At 34.9% G+C, this 22735-nt stretch overlaps 1 protein-coding gene across 1 annotated transcript in view; it reads right to left on the minus strand.

The window, feature by feature from the left end:
* Positions 1 to 22735, minus strand: part of LOC149165614 (ricin B-like lectin R40G2) — a 139001-nt gene that overhangs the window by 41642 nt on the left and 74624 nt on the right. Inside the window, exons 4-6 of the mRNA XM_089429878.1 lie at positions 10564 to 10697; positions 9155 to 9471; positions 8932 to 9054 (exon numbers count right to left, since the gene is read on the minus strand). Coding sequence (XP_089286004.1) covers positions 8932 to 9054; positions 9155 to 9471; positions 10564 to 10697 — 574 coding nt within the window. The remainder of the gene's footprint in view (positions 1 to 8931; positions 9055 to 9154; positions 9472 to 10563; positions 10698 to 22735) is intronic.

Below are 22735 nucleotides of genomic sequence, written 5' to 3' on the forward strand. Positions count from 1 at the left end.
ACTAGGTCCTGCAACTAAAACTACTCCCGTAAGTTGATTCCTTCAACTTTTCCACTATGGAAGCATCAAGATGGGTGACAAATTATATAGTGATCCAATCTGAATCATACCTCCCCACTATGGGAGGCTTTTGTTCCCCAAATGATTTTATTCTATGTTGCACGAAACGCTGAAACATTTCAGAGTTTCTGAAACGGGTACGTTTAGAAATGTCACCTCCCAAAAATAGAAACATCGACCAAAACGTCAGTGGAAACGTTATATATGTCTAGATATATATAAAAAAAGGTTATAAATAAGTGAATAACACATTATCTTGCAAGAAAAAAGGGAATAAGACCCATAGATGACAATTAATAAGGAAAACAAGTCTATATTAACACTCATACATGATTACATGATGGTCGAGTTTCAGTCAAGTTTCGGCCGATTTTCAAAGTTTCGGGTATGGGTACGGCCTTAAACGTCGGGTTCCTAGAAGTTTCGTGCAACATAGCTTTTATTGAATGAGGTGAAGAAATTTTTCCTCTACCTTCTCCCTAGGGTAGCCTTTAGCCTTGCCTATTTGTCCTTTCAATCCAATTTGCCAAAGGTCATGTTGCCCCCCGTATTGTAGTTCTACAACTCTTATACAAAATTGTATCCTTTGTCAACTCTACCTAAGTATTGGGAGCAAAGTCCTCTCTAGAACGTAGGTCCTACTCCTCTTCCTAATCTAGTATGGATAGCTCATAGAGTTTCAGATTCTCCACATTCACCACTAAGTAAATGCTCATGTATGGGGGTAGACTAAATCTATAGGAATTATCTCCCACCTCTTCCAATATCTCAAAAGGACCATATCGCAGAGCCTAGAATTCCTTACCAACACCCTATAGCCTTTCCTTGTTCAATTATAACCATACAAAGTCTCCGAATCTAAATAACTTCTCGGTTCTATGTTGATCATGCCTGGCCTTGTACTTTTCCTATGACTTCTTTAGTGTCTCTTATACTTATAGAATGATCTGTATGATCTTCTCAAAAAAACTCTCTGCCCTTGAAGCATCCTTTGTGAGACCCTCCCTCACTCCTCATTGTCCATATGCAATATCCAAAGGTGGTGGTGGCAAATATCCAAAACAAGTTTCAAATGGGGACTTACCAGTAGAAATGTTAATTGCTTTGTTATAAGTGTGGACTTACTAGATTTTCATCCAAGTCTTCAAATGTTTCTTATTGTAACACCTCAAAAGTTGCACCAAATCCCTTTTGACTACTTTTGTTTGCCCATATGTCTATGGATAGAATGTTGTAGACCTCTTCAACTGTGTGTCCATCTTCTCCCATTATGTAGTCCAAAATGCAGTAATAAATCTAGTGTCCTTGTCTAAAATGATGCTTCTTGGTATCCCAAAGTGCACCCACACCTATCTAAGGAACAAGTTTGTTGCTTCTTGCCCACTAATGGTATTTTTACAAGGCATGAGGACACACATCTTACTAAACCTATCAACTACCACAAGAACAGGTAGTCATATCCCTTCCTGGTTGTTGGTAAACCTTCCACAAAGCCCATGGAAATGCTTTCCAAATGATGAGTGGACAGAGGCAAGGGATAGTAATAGACCCTGTTTCTTGTTACTAGGTTTGTTAGTACAACAAAGCAGACATCCTCTCACGAACCTAGCTACATCTTCTTGCATTATAGGTCGATACACATACCGCTGCAAATTAGCACCTATCTTCCCTACACCAAAATGCCCCACAACATTGGAGGTGTGAGCTCACCTTTAGGAGCGCATAGCCTATCCAGCCTGTAGAGTAACCCATTATGGAGATGACGGTCAATTGTGCTATCTCCATTGTTTGTATAACTCTAGCTCTGACTATTGAAACACCTCGTTAATGTCCTCATCCTCTCTATATGCCTCTTTGTATGTATCACGGGTGAAAGGCTCCATGTGCATCAGAGTTCACAAAGCTATAATTTTGATGTGGGCAACCTTGGAAGCATGTTGTCCAACTTTTTTGTGCTTCCCTTCTTATACTTGATCACTAAATGAAATTGTTGTAAAAACCCCATACACATGTAATGCCTAGTCTATTATAACTTACTATGGGCTTGCAGGTATCGTAGTGGTTGATGATATGTGTAGATGATTGTCTCCTTCCCCATCCGACAATGTTTCCACTTTTTGACAACTTGTACCAAAGCATAGAGCTCCTTGTCGTAGGTAAGATAGTTGAGAACCGCCCCATGAAACATTTCGAAATGGTAGTGCACAAGGCTTCCTCCTTGCATCAAGACCACTCCCATAGCATACCCACTCGCATCCATCTCCACTTCGAAGGGTCGCTGCAAGTTTGGTAATTCAAGCACGGTGCTTGAATAATTTTCTTCTTCAACTACTCGAAGGTTTTCTATTGACCCTTCCCCTACTAGAAAGCCTTGCCACTCGTTATGGCGGGAATGGTGCAGACTGTTGAAAATGAGGCTATGGATTTTCTCGAGTATTGTGTTTCCCCAACAAAACTCTTGACTTTAAAAACATTAATAGGCACCAACCACTTCATGATGGCCTCCATCTTGGCAAGGTCTATCTTAAGCTCCCCTCCACCAATCACATAGGCTACATACACCAAAGATTGTTGTGCAAACTCACACCTCTTAATATTTTCCAACAATTAGTGCTTCTTTAGTGTCTCTAGCACTTGCATCAAATGTGAAATGTGCTCCTCCCAAGTAGCATTGTATACCAATATATCATCTAAAGAAACAATAATAAATGAATTTAAATATGAACGTAGTGTATCATTCATTAGTCTCATGACTGTAGTTGGTGCATTGCATAGGCCAAAAGGCATGACTACCCCTCATGCAAACCTTGTTTGGTTTTGAAGGTGGTCTTTCAGATATCTTCTTCTTTGACTAGAACCTAGTGATACCTTAATTTTAAATCCAACTTGGTGAAGTATTCTTCTACCTACAAGTGGTCCTATTCTGGGCAAGGGGTATGCTTTCTTGACCATAATTTTGTTTAATGTCCTGTAAATAATGCACATTTCCAAAGTCTCGTCCTTCTTAACCATAATTATGATGGGTGACCCACATAGCAAGGTACAAGGTCAAATAGTACCCTACTCCAATAGTTGTTGCAACTATTTCTTCACTTCACTTCACTTGCTTCTAAAACAAATTATTTGTAAAGTCCAATGTTTGGCAATGGGGAGTCTGGCAACAATTAGGTCTCGTCCTCTACTTCCTTCTTGGTTGGTAGCCCTCTAGACTCCTGGAACACTCCCCTGTATATCTATAGCAACTCTTCCACTTGTTGTCTCTATTCCATAGTGAACCTCTCAAGGGATGCATTTGCTCTCATTGACTCTTCTATAGGCTAATTTTCTCTTAAAAACAATAAACCATACTTCTTGCAAGAACTGTTCAGTTTCTTGGCTTGGTTGGCACTTACTAGCGAAATTTTAGACATGCCCTTGTGCACATTGATGATCAAGGATTTTCACTCCTTAATGAGGCAGTACTGATTGGCTTTCCACATGAACATTGCATCTCACATGTAAATACAAGGGACTCCCCAAAACGACTCCACCTACATCAAGTGGAACTACATCCAATTCTACTTCATCAATAAAATCAGCACTTATATCAAATTTTATTTCATTGTTTTGTTACCTTGATTTTTGCATCCTTATTTACACATCCCAATGGATAAGAGCTAGGATGATCTAGAACCTCCAATCCCAGTTTGTTGATCAGATCTACGGAAATAAGATTCGCAATGGGTTAGGTCATCTCTTTCTCTTCTCATTGCTAAAGGCTACTCAGATTCACCTCCTTCTACACTAATGTGCAAACAATCTTCTCATCCACACCCCAGTTGCTTTCCTTTTGATTGCTCGAATTTGTGTCTATGAGATTTTTCTACTTCCCATCCTCCTTCCAGTTCTTTAGGTTGAGTTTTGGACGTAATTTCCAGCATCTCTCCTCTGTGTGACAATCAATATTATAGTGGTTGTTATGATCTATACACTAATGTGTTAGCGTTGTTGTCTTCTTATCCTTTCCCCTAGTGTTGCAAACATCTCGATAACATCCCGATCTTATCTCGAAATCATGATTTTTTGGCCTAGCCAATGTTTGCCGATTTTTACTGATATTTTGATGGTATCTTGATTTTGTCGATGTTTGCCAATTTTTACCAATATTTTCTTGATTTTTACGATTTTTTGGTTTTTTGGACCCTTGCCGATTTTATCTCGATGCCAATGTTCGCAACATTGCTTTCCCCCCTTTCCACTTCTTCCCTTCTTTGGAAGCTTCATGGTGTTCATTCTGCTTTGAGCCACTCAACTTCCCTTTCATCTACCCTATGATTCTAGCTATTGCACACACAAGCATCGTCTGCATTCTAAAAGTTTAGATAGCATCAGTTGCTTTTGCAAATGGTTGCGTAGACCTCTTAGATACTTGAGTACATTTCGATTCTTGGGAGAGATACCCAAAATTATTTCTATCTTCCTGAATTATGCAGTGTACTCTTGTACATTTTGCCCCTGTATATGCCTAAGTAATGCCACTAAATCCACTAGTCCTCTACATACTCAATAGGGGAGAATTGGGACATTATGAGAGTTTTAAATCCTCCCACTTGGGATCCCCCTCTAGCCTCAGGGTTTTCGTGTGGTTTTCCCACCAGAACAAGGCATGGCCCTCTAATTTCAAATGAGAAAATGAAATTTTATATTCCTCCTCTATATGGTGAATACTAAAATAAACCTCTAACTGTTGCAACTAATGGTTTAATTTCAAAGCATCGATTTCACCTTGATATAGCTTGGTAATCCATCTTCACTTCCATCTTGAAAAAACACTATGAATGGTTCACAGTGCACAAACTCGACTTCTCTTTTTTGGGTTTCCTGGACTCCTCCTTTGGTTCTTCTTGACCCCCGATTTAACCTCTGCATTGGAACATCCATATTCTCCAAACAACCCAAGCTTATTGGTTAGGGTCACCATGAGGAGGCTCACATCATGGTTTGTATCTGAGACTTGTACTTCCAACTACACAAACCTCTCCTCTATCGAATCTCAAGGATTATCATAAACTAATTCGTTGACCATGGATGGGGGTTTTATGACTTTCTGCATAAATTGATCCAATCCCTTGCAACTTCCCACAAAACACTCAAAGGAACATGCCCTAATACCAATATGATTTGTAAATTACCATATTCAATTGAATAGTTCGTCACAACAAATCTAATAAAATTAGACTAAAAATCTAAAATCCATACTATGAGGGTTAATTTTCCTTAGATTTCTAGATTTGATGAAAATTGTTTTTCTAGTTATGTATGGAATAGATAAAATGCAAAAAATAGAGAAAAGTGAAACAAACACACACCAATTACAATGAACAACAAAATATGATCTAGGAAACCCTTTCAAGAGAAAACCCAACTAGAAGGGGAGGCTACTCTGGTCTCTTTTGTTTGAATGGAAATGATGCAAACACAAGAAAGAAGGCACTCCCATGAAGTTACTTAAGACTTGTGGCCCCTGGGATACTATAGAACACAAAACCCCTTTATTCTACTCTCTCTATCGACTCTCTCAACTACTTCACTCTACTATGGAACAAAATGGACTCAAATAGAATGGAACCACTTTTCTTCCTAGTGGCCCCATTATAACGCAGTTTGATAGCAAACTAGGGGTTAAATTTGATCCATTCATCCCTTAACACAAGTTACAACTCAACCCTTATAGAGTCTTCTTCATAATCCCCACGTGGCTAGCCCCTTTTCCATGAGTAAGGGAGGTTGACGTGGCATCTCTCAAATTATGGTGGTCAACTCACCATAGGTCAACCTCCGAGAGGCATAGCTTTTGCATCCAAACTCCGATTGACGTCTTTCTTAATTCCTTGGAAAGGTCTTTGCTTGTATAATAGTGTCACCTGGTGCAATGCTTAAGCAACAAAGTTTTACCTCCCAAAAATGTCATTTAAAACCTCAAACTAAGCCCGAAAGATTTCAAACCCAAATTCTGCAAACTAGGTCTCATTGCTAAAAATGCTCCTTTAAGTCGATTCCTTCAATTCTTCCACTCTAAAATCAAGATGGATCACAAATTATATAGTGATCCGATCCAGATTAACAAGAATGAAGATCAAGGTTTTCAAATCAAATAATGGGGATGAGTATAACTCCAACAATTTCAAGAATTTCTGCAAGGAGACTATAATCAAGAGGGAGCTGATAGTTTTGTACAAGCACAACAAAATGGGTTTGTGAAGCGAAAAAATCAATCCATCATAGAGACTGCAAGGGCCATGATCCATGAATAGCACTTTTCCATGTTTCTTTGGGCAAAGGATTGCAACACAACAGTCTACATCCTAAACAGGTGTCTGCACAAGATCTTGGAGGACAATACACTAGAGGAGGCATTCATTGGTGTGAAGCCAGAGGTAGGTCATTTTCGCATTTTTTGTTGTCCAATTTATATTCATGTATCTAAGAGAAAAGGTCCAAGTTGAAGACCTCCAACAAGAAGGGTTTATTTATGGGTTATAGTGAAACTTCAAAATCCTATAAGATCTATATTCCAACACAAACGAAAAGAGTAGTAAGCGAGGACATAAATTTTGAGGAGGATATTGCATCCACAAAGTCGTAATAGCCTATTCCAATGACAAAAGATGAGGAGCAAAAAGCTTTAAAGATTGAGCCAAGGTCACATTGCATCCACAAAATCACAATAGCCCATTCCAATGACAAAAGATGAGGAGCAAAAAGCTCTAAAGATTGAGCCAAGGTCACCTAAGACACAAGATAATTCCAGTTCAAGAAATCAATTTTCAAGTCAGGCAGAGAAAACATTAACCCCTTCTAGTTTTGTTAGGAGACCTTGATGGTTAACACAAACATTAAGGAATGTTGAGGCTCCTAAGAGCACATTTAGGTAGAGCATGCCTCCAAAGAAGCTTCAAAACTATATGGCATTGATGAGCAGCACCATTGATTTCAAGCCCTCTAGTTTTCAAGAGGAAGCAAACTAGTGAGTATGATGGGATGCCATGGTGGAAGAGTACACCTCCATCAAAAAGAATGATGTTTGGGACATAGTGTTGAGACCAAAGAGGAAATAAATCGTGAGTCCCAGGTGGCTCTACAAAAGCAAGCACAATACAAATCGCAACATTGATAAATTCAAGGCAAGGACTGTGGCGAGAGGGCTCTCCCAAATAGAGGGAGTGAACTATGAGAAAAAAGTATGCTCCAATTGCCACATACACTTCCATTAGAGTTGTTATGTCAATTATTTAAGTCATTGGATAGAGGATACATCAGATGGATGTGAAGACAACTTAATGGGATCATTAAGAAATAAGTCTACAATGAGCAATATAAAGAAATTGAGGTACATAGGAACGAGTCCTATGTTTCCAGGCTTAAGAAGGCCTTATATGGACTTAAGCAAGCCCTAAGAGCATAGTCTTCCAGGATCGATGGATACTTGTTTAGTATGGGCTTCACCAAAAGTGAGGCAGATCCAAACTTATAATTTATATTTGTTAATCTGCTTATTTTGGTGTTGTAAGTAGATGATTTGTCCTTTTAAGTGCAAAGAAGCTCATTGCAAGGTGCAATGCGAATATGGTCATAGAGTTCAAGATGAAGGACGTTAGCATGATGCATTACTTCTTGGGTTTGGAGGTTTGGAAAAAACAAGGGGAGATATTCCTTGGGTAGGGTAAGCATGCAGCTGACATACTTCAGAGATTTCGGATGGAGGGTCACCAATCCGAAGAAGGTGACAACTTCGAATTCATATTTAAGCGATCACATGTTGTACAAGCAATTGATAGATTCTTTGATGTGTTTAGTCAATACCAAACTAGATATATGTAGCAAAACATGTGCTCAGGTATTTGAGGGGCACAATGAAGTATTGTCTGAGATATCATGGAAATGGTGAGGTGTATTTTCAAGGGTATACAGACTCAAGTTGAGCAGGAAATGCAGTCGATAGGAAGAGCATCTCAAGGTGTTGATTTAGTTTGGAATCAATGATGGTATCCTAATTCAGCAAGAAACAAAGTTCTGTGGCACTTAGCTCAACACAGGAAGAGTGTATGGCAACTCGAACAGTGAGTTGTGAGGTCATTTGGCTTCGTAAGTTACTTGCAGGTTTATTTGATCAAGAATTGAATCCCACAGTGATATAATGTGACACTCACTTATATCAAGCTCTCTAAATATCCAATATTCCATAAGAAGTCAAAGCACATAGAGATCATGTATCATTCCATTCAAGACAGGAGCTAGCTCAACACAAGAAGAGTGTATGGAAACTCATACAGTGAATTGTGAGGCCATTTCACTTCGTAAGTTACTTGCAGGTTTATTTGATCAAGAATTGAATCCCACAGTGATATAATGTAACACTTACTTGTATCAAATTCTCTAAAAATCCAATATTCCATGACAAGTCAAAGCACATATTTCATTCAAGACAAGATTCAACAAGGAGCAATGAAGCTCCAGTATGTACCCATAATTCAACAGGTTATTGATATTCTAACCAAGCCCTTGGCAAAAGGGAAGTTTGAGGCATTCAGAGACAAACTTGGAATGGAGAGGAGAGCCTTTATTTATAGATAAGGGTTCTAACTCCTCATTCATTATTATTTTCTTTCACCCTAAAATTAGCTTAGGAGAATTACAATAAAGTGACTTGTCATCCACATAAGGAAGGAGACTAAGACAAATGACAAGTAAAGCATGCCACATATACATACAACCCTCCAAGTGAGGGGACATCCCACAAAAGATTAAGTCAACTTGGGATAGAAGCTCAACGTGCCCCTTGAAAATCATATTCCAAGCCTCCAAACTAGAAAACACAAGCAAATTTCTTACCGGTTGGGTTTCTCCAAGTCCATGCTTCAGGGCCTGACCGGTTGCCTTATTGACCAGAGAAAACGAAGGATGGCCAGCCTCGTCCTTCACTTTGGTGCTGGATGTCTCATCCATCACCCATTGCTATTAAAGGTAAAAATAAAATCAGCAAACTCGGAAAATCAGACCATCGCAAATCCCATATAAAACATATAGATTTCCAGAAAATTCGTAACTAAAATACCTGGGACTCGTCATTGGGATTCGCATGGACCAAAACGGTAGAGCCGTCACGGATCGCGAGCCAAAAGTTGGGATTAGCCTTGGGTAAAACCCTCACGACCTGTCCCCGCGGCAGAGCAGCCTTGTGTCCAGGCCGGCTAGGCCCGTAATACCTTGGTTGTGGGAATCGGGGTCCCGGGGCAGGATAATATCCTCCAGCCACCACTCCCATCACCACCATAGAGATCACGAAGAAGAACGCCGCCATCATCAGGTTTTCAACCGAGTCCAGAATGTCCCCCTCCTTACAGAGCCTCAGTAGCAGAGAACGCAGAAATCCTCAATAATGTGAATGAATGGATGAAGAGGAAAACGGGACATTTAAAGGATAGATGTCCTCGGATACCGTAACGTTTGGAAAAAAGTTTACAAGATGAAACATAACTTCCAAGCCACGGCATTGTCTCCAAATAAGGAAGACGGAGAAAACTGCAATTTCAATTACGCGTCACCTGCTGCTCATATCCTCTCTCCATCCTGTTTTCTGCATGATCAATATTCACCGAAAATATCGGAAGGCCTGACTCATCGACCTTTCCTATCGCCCAGGATCTTAAAATCTCCCTCCATTCCTTTAACTAGATCGCATTCCATGGGGAATCTAAATGCTATATGTGGCTCTGTCTTTTCGCCCCAGCCTCCTCCCCCGGAACCTCCTCTCGATAATCCTGTTGAATCTCCCTCACCGGTTCCCAATGACATATGCCCGTCCCTCACCGGTTCCCAATGACATATGCCCGTCCCGAAAGAAAGATTCCATCCTCATTATCCCCTCGTCTTCATCGTCGCCTGCCAAATATGATCATTACTCGCCGAATCGCTCTGCTTCTAAGGGGAAAGCTCCCATGTCCATGGCTTCCCCCTCGGCCACTCCTCTCAATTCTCCTTCCAACTCCATAGGCAGTGATATTGACATGCTCCTTCAGAAGGATTCTCTTCATCTGCTCCCTTTGACTATCCATAAACCCCATCATTCATCTTCTCCCGTCATCAGTCCCAATTCGGCGAAAAACATCACTGTTCGCCGTAAAAACAATAAGGGCAGTAGACACTTTAGGGGCAGATGTGGCTCTCGCAGTCTGAATTATCAGGAATCCTCCCTCATTGATATACCCATATTGAATTATTCTGAATCCGGGCCATATTGAATTATTCTGAATCCGGGCCTCTTAGAGCAGAATTGCCCGAGAAGAATTCAGATGATGACTATACTTTCGACTATACTTTCTATTAACACAAGGGGTCTCGGAGCTGACCCCAAATTTGTAGCTCTAAAAGATCTATTTTCTTCTTCTCCGTACAGGTTGATTCTACTTCAGGAAACCATGCATGACAGACAGAATACTATCTCGTTCTTCAGGCGTATGCTACCATATACCTTCAGGCGTATGCTACCATCGTGGTATATGGCGGCAACTGAGGCAAATGGCCTCTCAGGTGGACTCGCTGTATTATGGGATCCCAGGTGGATATCTGCTAGAACATTCCGTTGCCTTGGGGGAATCCTGATGGTCGCAAAATATAGAGGATATGCTGACTGTTTCCACATACTTAATGTTTATGCTCCCTACAAAGACAGAGATTCTTATTGGAATTTGTTTTTTGCCTCTGGTATTATGGAGATTGAAACACTCCTCATCGCAAGAGATCTGAATTGCACTTTGGGACCGGACGAAGTTTGGGGAAGGGGAAAAAGAATGTTTCTATTCGGAAAAAATCAAGGAAGCAATGCTACAATATAATTTGGTAGACATCTGTCCAAACTATTTGTCTCCCACTTGGGACAATGGAAGATCAAGGAAAGCCCACATAGCTAAAAGGTTGGATAGATTCATCTTGCATGGAAATCTGCTAGAGAAACATGGCATTCCGAGCTCCCATACTCTCCCAGTGTTTATTTCGGACCACAGGGCGATCTCTTTACAGTGGATGGAACAAAATTCACGAAAAAGTCACCCTTTTAAATTTAACAGGTATTGGCTTGAGGATGAATCATTTAATTGCATGGTCCGTGATGTTTGGATGGCTAACTGTGCTTCAACGAATATTTCTTCGACAGAGACATTGATTAATAAAATGAGGAATCTCCGATCCAAAGTTAAAGAATGGTAAAAACAAAAAAACTGTTTAGAATTGAAGAAGATTGATAAAGAACTAAAAAATATTAGCCGAGGGTATGTCGTCACATTCCATTCCATGGAGCACTAGGGCTCGGATTTGGGAGCTCAGAAAAATGAAACAGAGATTATTAAAAATTGAAGAAATCTCATGGAGGCTAAAAAGTCGAGCCACTTGGCTAAAAGAGGGAGATAAAAACACTAAATTCTTCCACCGTTTTGCAAGCAAAAGGCAAGCTTCAAATTCTATATGGAAAATAAAAAATGAAGAAGAGGTTTACTTACACTCACAAGAAGATATATCAAAAGAAGCTGCCAAATACTTTAAAAAGGCATATTCCCGGGATGCTAACAGGAGTATAGAAGATATTTTATGGGGCATAGAACCTTTCTCAAAAATGTTTGATGATGAGAATAATGCAAGACTATTTGTTGTTGTATCGGAGGAAGAATTGCTTGCTGTAATGAAATCATTTAAGAAAGACAAATGCCTTGGCCCTGACGGCTGGACCATTGACATTTTCATCCACTTCTTTGAAATGATGAAAAACGATATCTTGGAGATGGTGGAAGAAACTAGAATTCAAGGGAAGATACATTATATCATTTCATCCACCTATATTGCATTGATTCCAAAAAGAAATGATTCCCCTACTTTCGCAGACTTCAGGCCGATATCTTTATGTAATGCCATCTATAAAATCATATCAAAAATCATAGCTGAAAGAATCCGTGGCAATCTAGCAGCGCATATCTCAAAAGAACAACATGGGTTTCTAAGTGGCAGAAACATCTTAGAAGCAGTGGCTATCGCTCAGGGAGCCTTACATTCAATGCAAACCAAAAAAATTGGAGCTGCCATCCTTAAAATTGATCTAAAAAACGCCTATGATTGTTTAGACTGGAGCTATCTGAGATGTTTACTTATAAAAATTGGGCTAGACGACCTGTGCACTAAATGGATCATGGCATGTGTGGAAGGGGTCAACTTTGCCATTCTCATAAATGGATAACCCACATCCTTCTTCTCAGCTGAAAGAGGTCTGCGTCAAGGATGCTCCCTGTCTCCCCTCTTATTCATCCTGGTTATGGATACACTTAGTCTCCATCTGAACAGAGCGGTTGTTGCGGGAAATATCGACCCTCTTTCCATATCCATAGGTAACTCTTTTACTCAACCTTTTCGTGGATGATGTCTTACTGTTCGCTATGCTTTGTAGACAATCTTGGCTTATTATGCATGAGATATTAAAATCTTTTCAAAGGGCCACTGGCTTAATTATCAATGAAGGAAAATCCTCATTTCATTTCAGTAAAGTTAATATAGACGAGATGGAATATATATCTCAGTTATATAACATTCAGGGTGTTTCCATCAAAGAGGGTATCAAATATCTGGGATACCATCTTAAGCCCACAGGTTACAACATTTCTGACTGGTCATGGATCATCAACAGATTTTACAAGAGAATATCGGGGTGGGAATATAAATGTTTATCTTTAGCTGGCAGAATGATTCTCTCTCAGTCAGTTCTAGCTCAGATTTCTGTTTATTGGGCACATTTGTTTTACATTCCTTCAACTATTATTAAAAAATTAAATTGTCTAATGGCTACCTTTATCTGGGGAGGATGCAAGGATAAGAAGAAATTTCATCTTACAAAACTGGAAAAAATCACACTCCCCAAAAAAATGGGGGGTTGGAGTTTAATGAATCTTCGTCTGTTCGGCTTGGCACTATTATGCAAATCATTTTGGAGAGCGGTCTTTGGGGAAAGTTTATGGTGTCAAGCTATTAGAATGAAATATATGGGGAATGAAGATATATATTATTGGTACAGGAACAAGTTTATGTGGCCCTCTCAAGGATCGACGATCTGGAGAAGTTTTCAAAAGATCCTCCCTTTCTTCTACAGGAACATAGTTTGGAAACTGCATACAGGAAATAACATTCTTATTGGATCTGATGCAATCATGGCGGTAGAGATGGATTCCCCGATTTCTCCACAACTTCTCACGCTCCTTCACCAAAAAGGCCTCTTTTACTGGGCACACGTAATAAAAGAATGGAAGGATGCTATTCCTCAATGGAAATCGAATAAAGAGCTGGGCTTGCGGGGAACAATGGCTGCCCAATGGGACAAGATCATCTGGACTATGAAAAATGCTGGCATTTATAGAACAGAGGACAAAGATAGGATTGTTTTGCAGGTTAAGAGAGGTCGACCCAATGTGTTAGTGAGAGATATATATCTTTCCTTGATAGAACAACGTAGAGAAATCTCTCAGAAACTTTTTCCATACTCCTTATGGAAGACTGGCTGTCCTTTAAAAATTATATTGTTTTCATGGCTAGTTTATCATAACAAAAATCTCACATGGGCAAATTCACAGACAAGAAGCTGGCATGGACCAGCGATATGCTTACTCTACCTATCTAATATAGAAGATAACATGCACATTTTTTTAAATTGTCCACTGTCTCAGAATTTATGGAAGCGGATGGCACCTTATTTTGGTTTTCCTAAAACCTCTCATCCCTCCATAACAGAGGCATATGAATGGTGGGGTTCTCAGAAAACAGTTTGGCGTCCCATTCTACTAATTTTCAACTGGTTCATATGGAAGTGGAAAAATAAAAAGATTTTTCAAAATAGCAAAGAGGAGTTTGGGCATATATTTGATAAGGTTATCCCCTACTATTATTCGATTCTCCCAAACATTCCTCAACAGATGAAGCATCCAAAATCAGTCTCAGATTCACATCAGCGATTTTTTCCACGAGCTCATTTTGATGGAGCAGCGAAAGAAGGAAAATGTGCATGTGGAGTTTATATCGATTTATCAAGGGAGCTACAATACTTCATGTTTTGGAATGGTGGCAATGGAAAAAATAACAAAGCCGAGGCCATGGCTCTACATGGCCTGCTTATTTTCTGCACTTTCATGGACATCGGCCCTATCAACATCTATGGTGATTCCAAAATAATCATAGAACACGTGAAGCGAAATCAAACTATAAAAAATGACAGCCTTTCTGGATGGCTAGGCAGGATTAAGTCCCTATGGAAGCCTTCACTTTTCCCTATCACACATATTAAGCGGGGACAAAATGAGCAAGCGGATGAACTATCTAAAAAGGGTATGCAGTCTCCATATGGTAAGTGGCACCTTTGTATCTCTGCAGGATCTACTACATACGTCATTCAGCCCTTCTCTATGTCGGGCATTTAAAGTGGACAAAATCTGGTATGCTTCAAGCTTCCTTTTTTTGGATAAAAGGTTTTTATTTGGGTCAAGTATTGCCATATTTTTGAACTGTTGAATGTTTTCCATGTTTTGATAAGAAGTCTTTACAGATCTCATACATTCTTATGAACAAAAATGATGTAAACTGAAAATACTTTCCGATTTGGATACTATGCCGGGGATATAATCTTGCTCATATGTATATATGGATCTTTTTTGAATACATAGAAAGTAATATATAGCTTTTTCTTCTGAAAAAATAAAGAAGCAATTTGCATCAAGCTGACATTGGATAAAGTCTAGGCTGCATGTTATTGCACGTTATTTCGTCCAAAAAAATAAAATATTTTTTAAAGTAAAAAAATAATAAGGGTGAGATTACTTCGATTTCAAAAGAAAATTTTTATAGAAGTTGGTGATGGGACTTGTTTTCATATTGCTTGTATCTTTCTACACTACGGGCGTATTTTAGAGATTTGAATATGGGTGAAACTACTTACAAATCGATTCCAAACACCAAAACTCCAGAAGCAAGAGGTTGGTGATGGGACTTTCTTTTATATTGCTTGTATCTTTCTACATTATGGTCATATGGATGACGCATCCAAAGATTTGAACACGGGTGAGACTACTTGCAAATCCATTCCAAACACCAAAACTTTGGTGATGGGACTTGATTTCATATTGCTTGTATCTTCCTACACTACGATCGTATGGGTGACGCCTCTAGAGATTTGAACACCGGTGGGACTACTTGCAAATCCATTCCAAACACCAAAACACAGGTGAGACTACTTGCAAATCCATTCCAAACACCAAAACTTTGGTGATGGGACTTGCTTTCATATTGCTTGTATCTTCCTACACTACGGTCGTATGGGTGACGCCTCTAGAGATTTGAACACCGGTGGGACTACTTGCAAATCCATTCCAAACACCAAAACTCTAGGAGGTTAGTGATGCGACTTGCTTTCATATTGCTTGTATCTTCCTACACTACGATCGTATGGGTGACGCCTCTAGAGATTTGAACACAGGTGGAACTACTTGCAAATCCATTCCAAACACCAAAGGTGTATGGGTGATGCTTCCAGAGATTTGAACACGAGTGGGACTACTTGCAAATCGATTCCAAACACCAAAACTCCAGAAGTCGAAGTTGGTGATGGGACTTGTTTTCATATTGCTTGTATCTTCATACACTATGGGTGTATGTGTGACGTCTCCATAAATTTGAACATGAGTAAGACTACTTGCAAATCAATTCCAAACACCAAAACTCCAGAGGCCCAAGTTGGTAGTGGGACTTCCTTTCATATTGTTTGAGTGAATTCAAAATTTTAATTAATTTGTAAAAAGAAAAATTTGCATACTTAATTAATTTAAAATTTGGATTAGTTTATAAAAAATAAAAATAAAAATTCTAATTATATTTTATATGGCTTTTAAATTATTTTTTCTACTATAAATAAATTTAGATTACCATGAATATTAGTTGGAAAATTTAAATAATTTTAAATAAAATCAATATTAATATATAATATAAAATTAATTATAAAAAATATAAATGAATTGTTATTATTTTTATTTATTATAGATGATGAAGTGTACTTAATGGTTCCAAATGCTTGATCCAAAAATCTGAAATGTGATTTACTAGAAAAACTATCTTGCAAAAACATTACGAATCAGAAAATTATTTATTTTGTTATTTTAATTCATACAAATATTTTATAAACAAACCTTTTGTATAGAAAGATGTTTTTATGATCTATCACATAAATATATAATATCACATGAATAAGTTGCCAACCGTTTCAAACCAATTATTTATAGGAATTATTTTTAGTGCGATTTATTGGATTTTCGGGTGCTAGAATCGGACCAAAAAAATTGAGGTGAAATCTTGATTTGTGTTATTTAAACTGGTTTTTTGATTGTGTATATAAATTCAACATCCTTAAAACCCCTAGGCCACTTCAATTGTGTAGAAATTACCAATCAAACTTTCTGATTTTAATAAATTCTCGACAAAATTCAAAAAATTAAATTAAAAAATCTTTGAAAAAATTTCTTTAAAAAATCACAAAAACAATTTACTATTTATATATTTATTTTCTTTTAATAAATTACACATTATTAATATAATAATATCTTAATATCTTAATCTAATGGTTTCAAACTTATTATTATACAACCTTGTGCATTAAAAATTCTGATATTTACTTTTCCAAGGTGTTCTCGAAGCTTTATAACTTGAATACATCATTGTATGCATTGAAAATCCTATTATTTATTTTTTCAACGAAACTTTATAACTTGAAAATTATACTATTTAGTTTTTCAACGAAACTTTATAACTTTAAGAAATAAGTTGTTATGATATTAAAAAATATATAGATATAAATTCTTTTTAGTTGATGTAGTTGAGATAAATGATTGTTATATTTTTATTTTGGACGAGGGTTGTTATAATATTTTATATTTTTATATATGTATAGTGGAAGTAGTTGAAATGGATGATTATTGTATTTTTTTATTTAAATTTTTGTGATTTATAATGAATTAAGTAAAGTTTTTATGTAGAAATTATATAAGAGAATTTTTTGTTCTATGTTATAAGTGTGGTTCATTATCAGGACAAGATGAAGAGGAAGACCATGGCAAAAGCTTAAATGGAAAGCTATGTAGAGACATAATTTCAACTAACTGCTTTATTTGGTAATGACTATATTAAATGGATAGTTTTTGAAAAATAATATATTCTTTATTTTGATCAATTTTAACAAATAATATGTTGAAATTTTAATTTGTAAATTAAAAATTATACATATTAATCAAATTAAAAGTTTAACATATTGGTGCGTCTGGGGTGACTCAAGTGGCAATGGCGTGGAACGAAGTCTTATTGAACCGGAGATCTTGGGTTCGAATCTTGTACTACCCCTTAACAACAAAAAAAAAGTTTAAAATATTGAATTTAAATGAGAATAGAACCAGTTTAGATCCATTTTAATTTTACATTTTTAAGTTTATTTTTATTTTTATGTAATTTAACCGAGTCCAAAATGTTTAATTAATAATTTTATTATTTTATTTTATTTATTTATTTTTTTTATTTTTGTGTAATTTAGCTTAGCCAAAATGTTTTAATTAATAATTTTAATTGATAATTTTATATTTTTACTTTTTTTATGTAATTTAATCAAGTCAAAAATGTTTTGATAACATAACATAATAGGACATTACAACATCTCTTCCAAACTAGGTTGGAGAGTTGGTATTGATGAGTCATGGTATTAGCTCATGATATTATAACAAAGTCTATTTCCAAGTTAATAAAATCCATAGGAAAATAAGGGTGAATATCCATGATTAAAAATGTTATTATATGGTAAGTATTAAGTTTTTATGTGCTTATTAATGAAAGTTAAATATAGTTACAGAATTAATATTTTAATTTATATGGTGAAATAGATCTTAATTTATAGCTATTATTTATATCTTATATTATTTAATGTGATAGAGGTTTCTCAAAAGTAATTATAAAATATTTTGATTGTGAAATAAGAGATAGTTTCTAGGCATGTGGGGTATTGTGAACTATGGTATTGGCTCATGGTATTGTAACAAAGTCTATTTACAAGTTAATAATATCTATGGTAAAGTGGGCATGAATATCCATAGTTAAAAAAATTATTATTTTGTAAATTTATTGTAAGTATTAATGTTTTTATGTGATTATTAATTTAATTTACAAATGGTTAGATAATCATTATTATAATCTATAAGGTAAATGGATCTTAACTTATAGCTATTATTTATATGTTATATAATTTAATGTGATGTGTATATTATGATTTTCTTTTATCTAAAAAGTTATTCATAATTTTATGAATAAAAACAAAATTAGAACATAAAAAATGAATTTTATTATGTGTAACATTTTACAGACACCCCAACGTCTAACCTATAGTTTTAACATTTTATCATTATTTAGTTGAGTAATGTTTACAAATCTTTTACCTTTTATAAATCATTTTACTTTTATTTAATTGAGCAATATTTACAAGTTTTTTACCTTTTATAAATTGAGCATATTAATATAAATTCAAAATAACATATTAATAAATTTTGTGTGTGTTTTTCTTTTTCTTTCTTTTGTTTTTTTGTTATTTATTTTTTAGAATTAAGGTACTAGAATCATACAAACTTAATTTATACACACACATATATATATGCATTTAAGTATGTATATGTATATATATATATATATATATATAAGAGGTCAATGTCATGGCAGGATGGATCATTTTTATCATAGTAAGTTTAGGGAAGCCTTGGAATTGAAACGAGGCCTATTAATCTCAATAGAGAGATGATTAGAGTATTAACAAATATTGAATACATGCTTTGTCTTCCTTAGTTTTTTTAATTATTACTATTATTATTATTTATTTTATAATTCATTTATTATTATTATTATTATTAATTATTTTATTTCTTTCTTCTTATTATTATTTATTAGTTTTATTATTTGGAGCCATTAAGTTTGGCCATATTATTTTTTTATTTTTATTTTTAAGTTATTTCTATAGTACTTTTTATTTAAATATTAATAATGAGAAGAATAAAAAAAAAATATTATGATTTCTATTTATTTTATTTTTCAATTTGTTTTCATTTTTATTTTTTCTTGGTGTTATTTATTTTATTCACTTTATTAATTTGACCCTATTATTATTTATTTTTAGTTATTTCTTTATAGCTTTCTTTTCTTTTAAAATATTAATGGCACTAATAATAAAATTAATTTAATTCATTATTTACAGTGATTTGTCAACTGTTATTAGTCAAAACTAATAATAATTTTTTAGTCAAAACGAGTTGTTATATTATAATGGCTAAAAAGCATCTCTCTACATCTATTTTAATTTGATGCCAAGATCTGGTTCATCATCTTGTCCAGAAGATGAACCACACTTGATGATTCAAAACGGGTCAAGAAAAAACTTCTCTTGTATGATTTTCATCAAAAAAAATCTTAACATATATATATAGATATATATATATTCCTAAAAACAATAAATTAATCAAACACTTTCATATTTTAACTTTTTTTAATATATTTTTTAATTAAATTCAAACTAATAACAATTTCTTATCTCTAATAAAAAAATCAAATTACAAAATTAAAATAATCATTTAAAAAACAAACATATTATAAAATTTACAATTTCAAAAATATTCATTCATTACAATTTTCCCTTATTTTTAAGGTTTCTTACCAAACATTCATTTTCAAAAGATTAAAGTTATTCATAAAGTATCCTAAAAATAATCAAAATCTCTCTTAACAAAAACTTACCATGAATATAATTAAACTATATTTTTAATTAATATTTTTATTAAAAATTAAAATAAAAAATTTGATTATTTGATTATTATTTTCGTGAAAAAACTTATTAGTGAAGACAACTTTAGATATTAAATGGTTAATCTATTTCACATCTCATAAAAAAGGTAAACTTTTAACTAAATAAAAACAAAACTTAAACTCTTAAAAAAGAACTCTTATTGTACATATCCATAATAAACTATGATTTTAATATTATTGTGACGAAATCACAATTCAATTTTTAAAATATATTATTATAAATATTAATTAATTTACGTACAATATTGTCTATCATCAATAAAGTATATTAAACGAAATATGGATAAAATTTAATGCGCATTTAAAATGAATCTTATCCATTTTCTAGAAGGAAAGAAACGGATGAATCGGGAAAATAATTATGTTGCCACAGCTTTTGTTCGAAACTATCCTCCAATACCTCTTATTTTTACACATCTGTACTTTATATAATTCATTATGTGGTATTCTAAACACATTGTTTTTTCCTTGAAAATTATGGAGATTCTGGTTATATTTTGATAAAATTTGGTAAGAATTTTTTTAAATCTAAGTTATAGTTGTCAACTTCAATATTTTGATGCTTTGGAAATTTTTGATGATGTTGAATTTATTTTTACCATCAAAAACATAATTCAAACACTACTACAACATTTTTTAAATTTTTTTGCGTGAATTCAATCACTTTTGATTTTAAGACAAACAATTCCTCCGCCTCCATAAACAACTCCATTCATTATAACCGCAAAGATTCACACTGGAACACAAGAGAGTAGCCCATTTTTGCACAATGTTTATCCGTAATGTATTTTCAGCTCCAATGGTGTTTTAAAAAATATTTTTGGGTATTGTCAGTTACATCTGTTTTGGACTCCGACTGGGAGTTTAGCATGTGCTTGAATTGGCCACTGATGTGAGCTTTTTCAGCGCTGTGATATTTTATTTTATTTAAAAAATACAATATAATGTAATTTAATTTATTATTTTGTAATTTTGTTTTTATTATAAAATTATAAATAATTTTATAGAAAAAAATCATAATATATATATTACATCAAAATAAATTTAAAAAATAATAATTCATATTCATAATTATGATATTTCTTTTTCAGAGGAAAAAATCAGAATGGATTATATTAAGATGATATAAAAAGCATCATTTACAGATGTCTCGGAGGACATTTTTCAGATAGAGAGGATACTGGTTACATGTAGAAGTCCGCATGAAAGGGGACAGGGGGAGAAATACCCTATTTTGCGGCAGGGTCATCGTAGATCTTTCAGAGAAGTAACGGCATGAATAAAAACTTATATATAATCAGATGTACAGAGATATCTGATAGCTGTAAGAGAACAACGCATTCGATACCCTGCAGCTATACAAACTTCAAGATAAGATCGATTCCATATCAAGCATTTCACCATGTTCGATTGCCACAGCTGTAGAGACGGAAAGGGATTTTCAAAATCGACAAAAACAATTCAGCACATTCGATTTCCTTTTTCAGAGGAAAATATCAGAAGAAAAACAGGCAGAGAGGATGCCTTCGGAAAAAAACTGCCAGAAGAAGAGGAACTAATCCGATGAGGGCATGGAGTCCGAAATAGACATCAAAATGGAATGCAGGGGCTGGCAAGAATTCTGAAAGATACGGTTGTTCCTCCATTTCCAGATGAACCAGCGAGTGAGGATAAAAAAAGCACGCCAGGAGGGACGCTGAGAGCTCCACCAGAAGAAGCCAGAAGGAAAGAACCGGTGAGAGAAACCATAAGTGAGAGAGAGCTCGCACCAGATTGAAGAAGAAGCTGGACACTCGAAGAACATATGGAAGTTTGTTTCTAGATGAGAAGAGCACAAATGACACTTGCTGGGACCATGCCAACCTTTTTTTTGAAGAACCTCCCAGGTGAGGTTCTTGTTGGAGAAGAGAAGCCATGAGAAAAGGATCGCTTTTATGATATTTCAAAATATATAATTAATTAATATATAAAAAAATAATGAAATGTTGAAATTTGAAATGTATGTGTTTTTATTTTGGGGTTTTTTCTAGTCAATAATAGTAAAAGTTGTTAGAATTCTAGTAGAGGTTTACTGAAGTTATTAGTTTGAGTTGTGAACTCTATATAATTTTGGTAAGGATTTGCCATAATCACAAGTTTGAATCTCTATACAATTTGATTTGTTAGGATCACAAGCTTGAGTTGTGAAGAATAAACAATTGGATTTGTTGGAGTCACAAGTTTGAGTTGTGAATTTTGCACAGTTCTAGCAGGGATTTGTTGGAATCACAAGTTTGAGTTGTGATCTCTAAACTGGAATCACAAGTTTGAGAGTTGTGAACTCTACAAGCCACTTTGTAAGCTTTGGTCCAGTCTCAGATAGGTCTTTTTGTTGATTTCTAGATATTGGAGACAACACATAATTGAATATATAACTACTTAAGTATTTTTTTAATGAAAGTTACTTGTTTTTTTCTCTTGAAAAAAACTTTACACATTTTAAACAACAAAAAATCAATATGACTAAAAATTGTTTAAACTAAGTCAATACAACAATATTTATAGGCATTAAGTCATTACAACAATATTTCTTATCATTATATCATTTACATATAAATAAATTTAAATAAACTAGATAACAACCATTCTACTCAACTACATAAAATAACCTAAATTAACAAACTATATATATTCAATGTTATACCTTTCACATTTAAAATATTAAAAAATATACCAAAGGAAACTCTTATATATTATATAT

This window comes from Pinus tabuliformis, chromosome 5_1 (assembly GCF_031772625.1).
Source record: "Pinus tabuliformis cultivar Carrire ecotype Pingquan chromosome 5_1, CPIR1, whole genome shotgun sequence".
Taxonomy (NCBI): Eukaryota; Viridiplantae; Streptophyta; class Pinopsida; order Pinales; family Pinaceae; genus Pinus; species Pinus tabuliformis.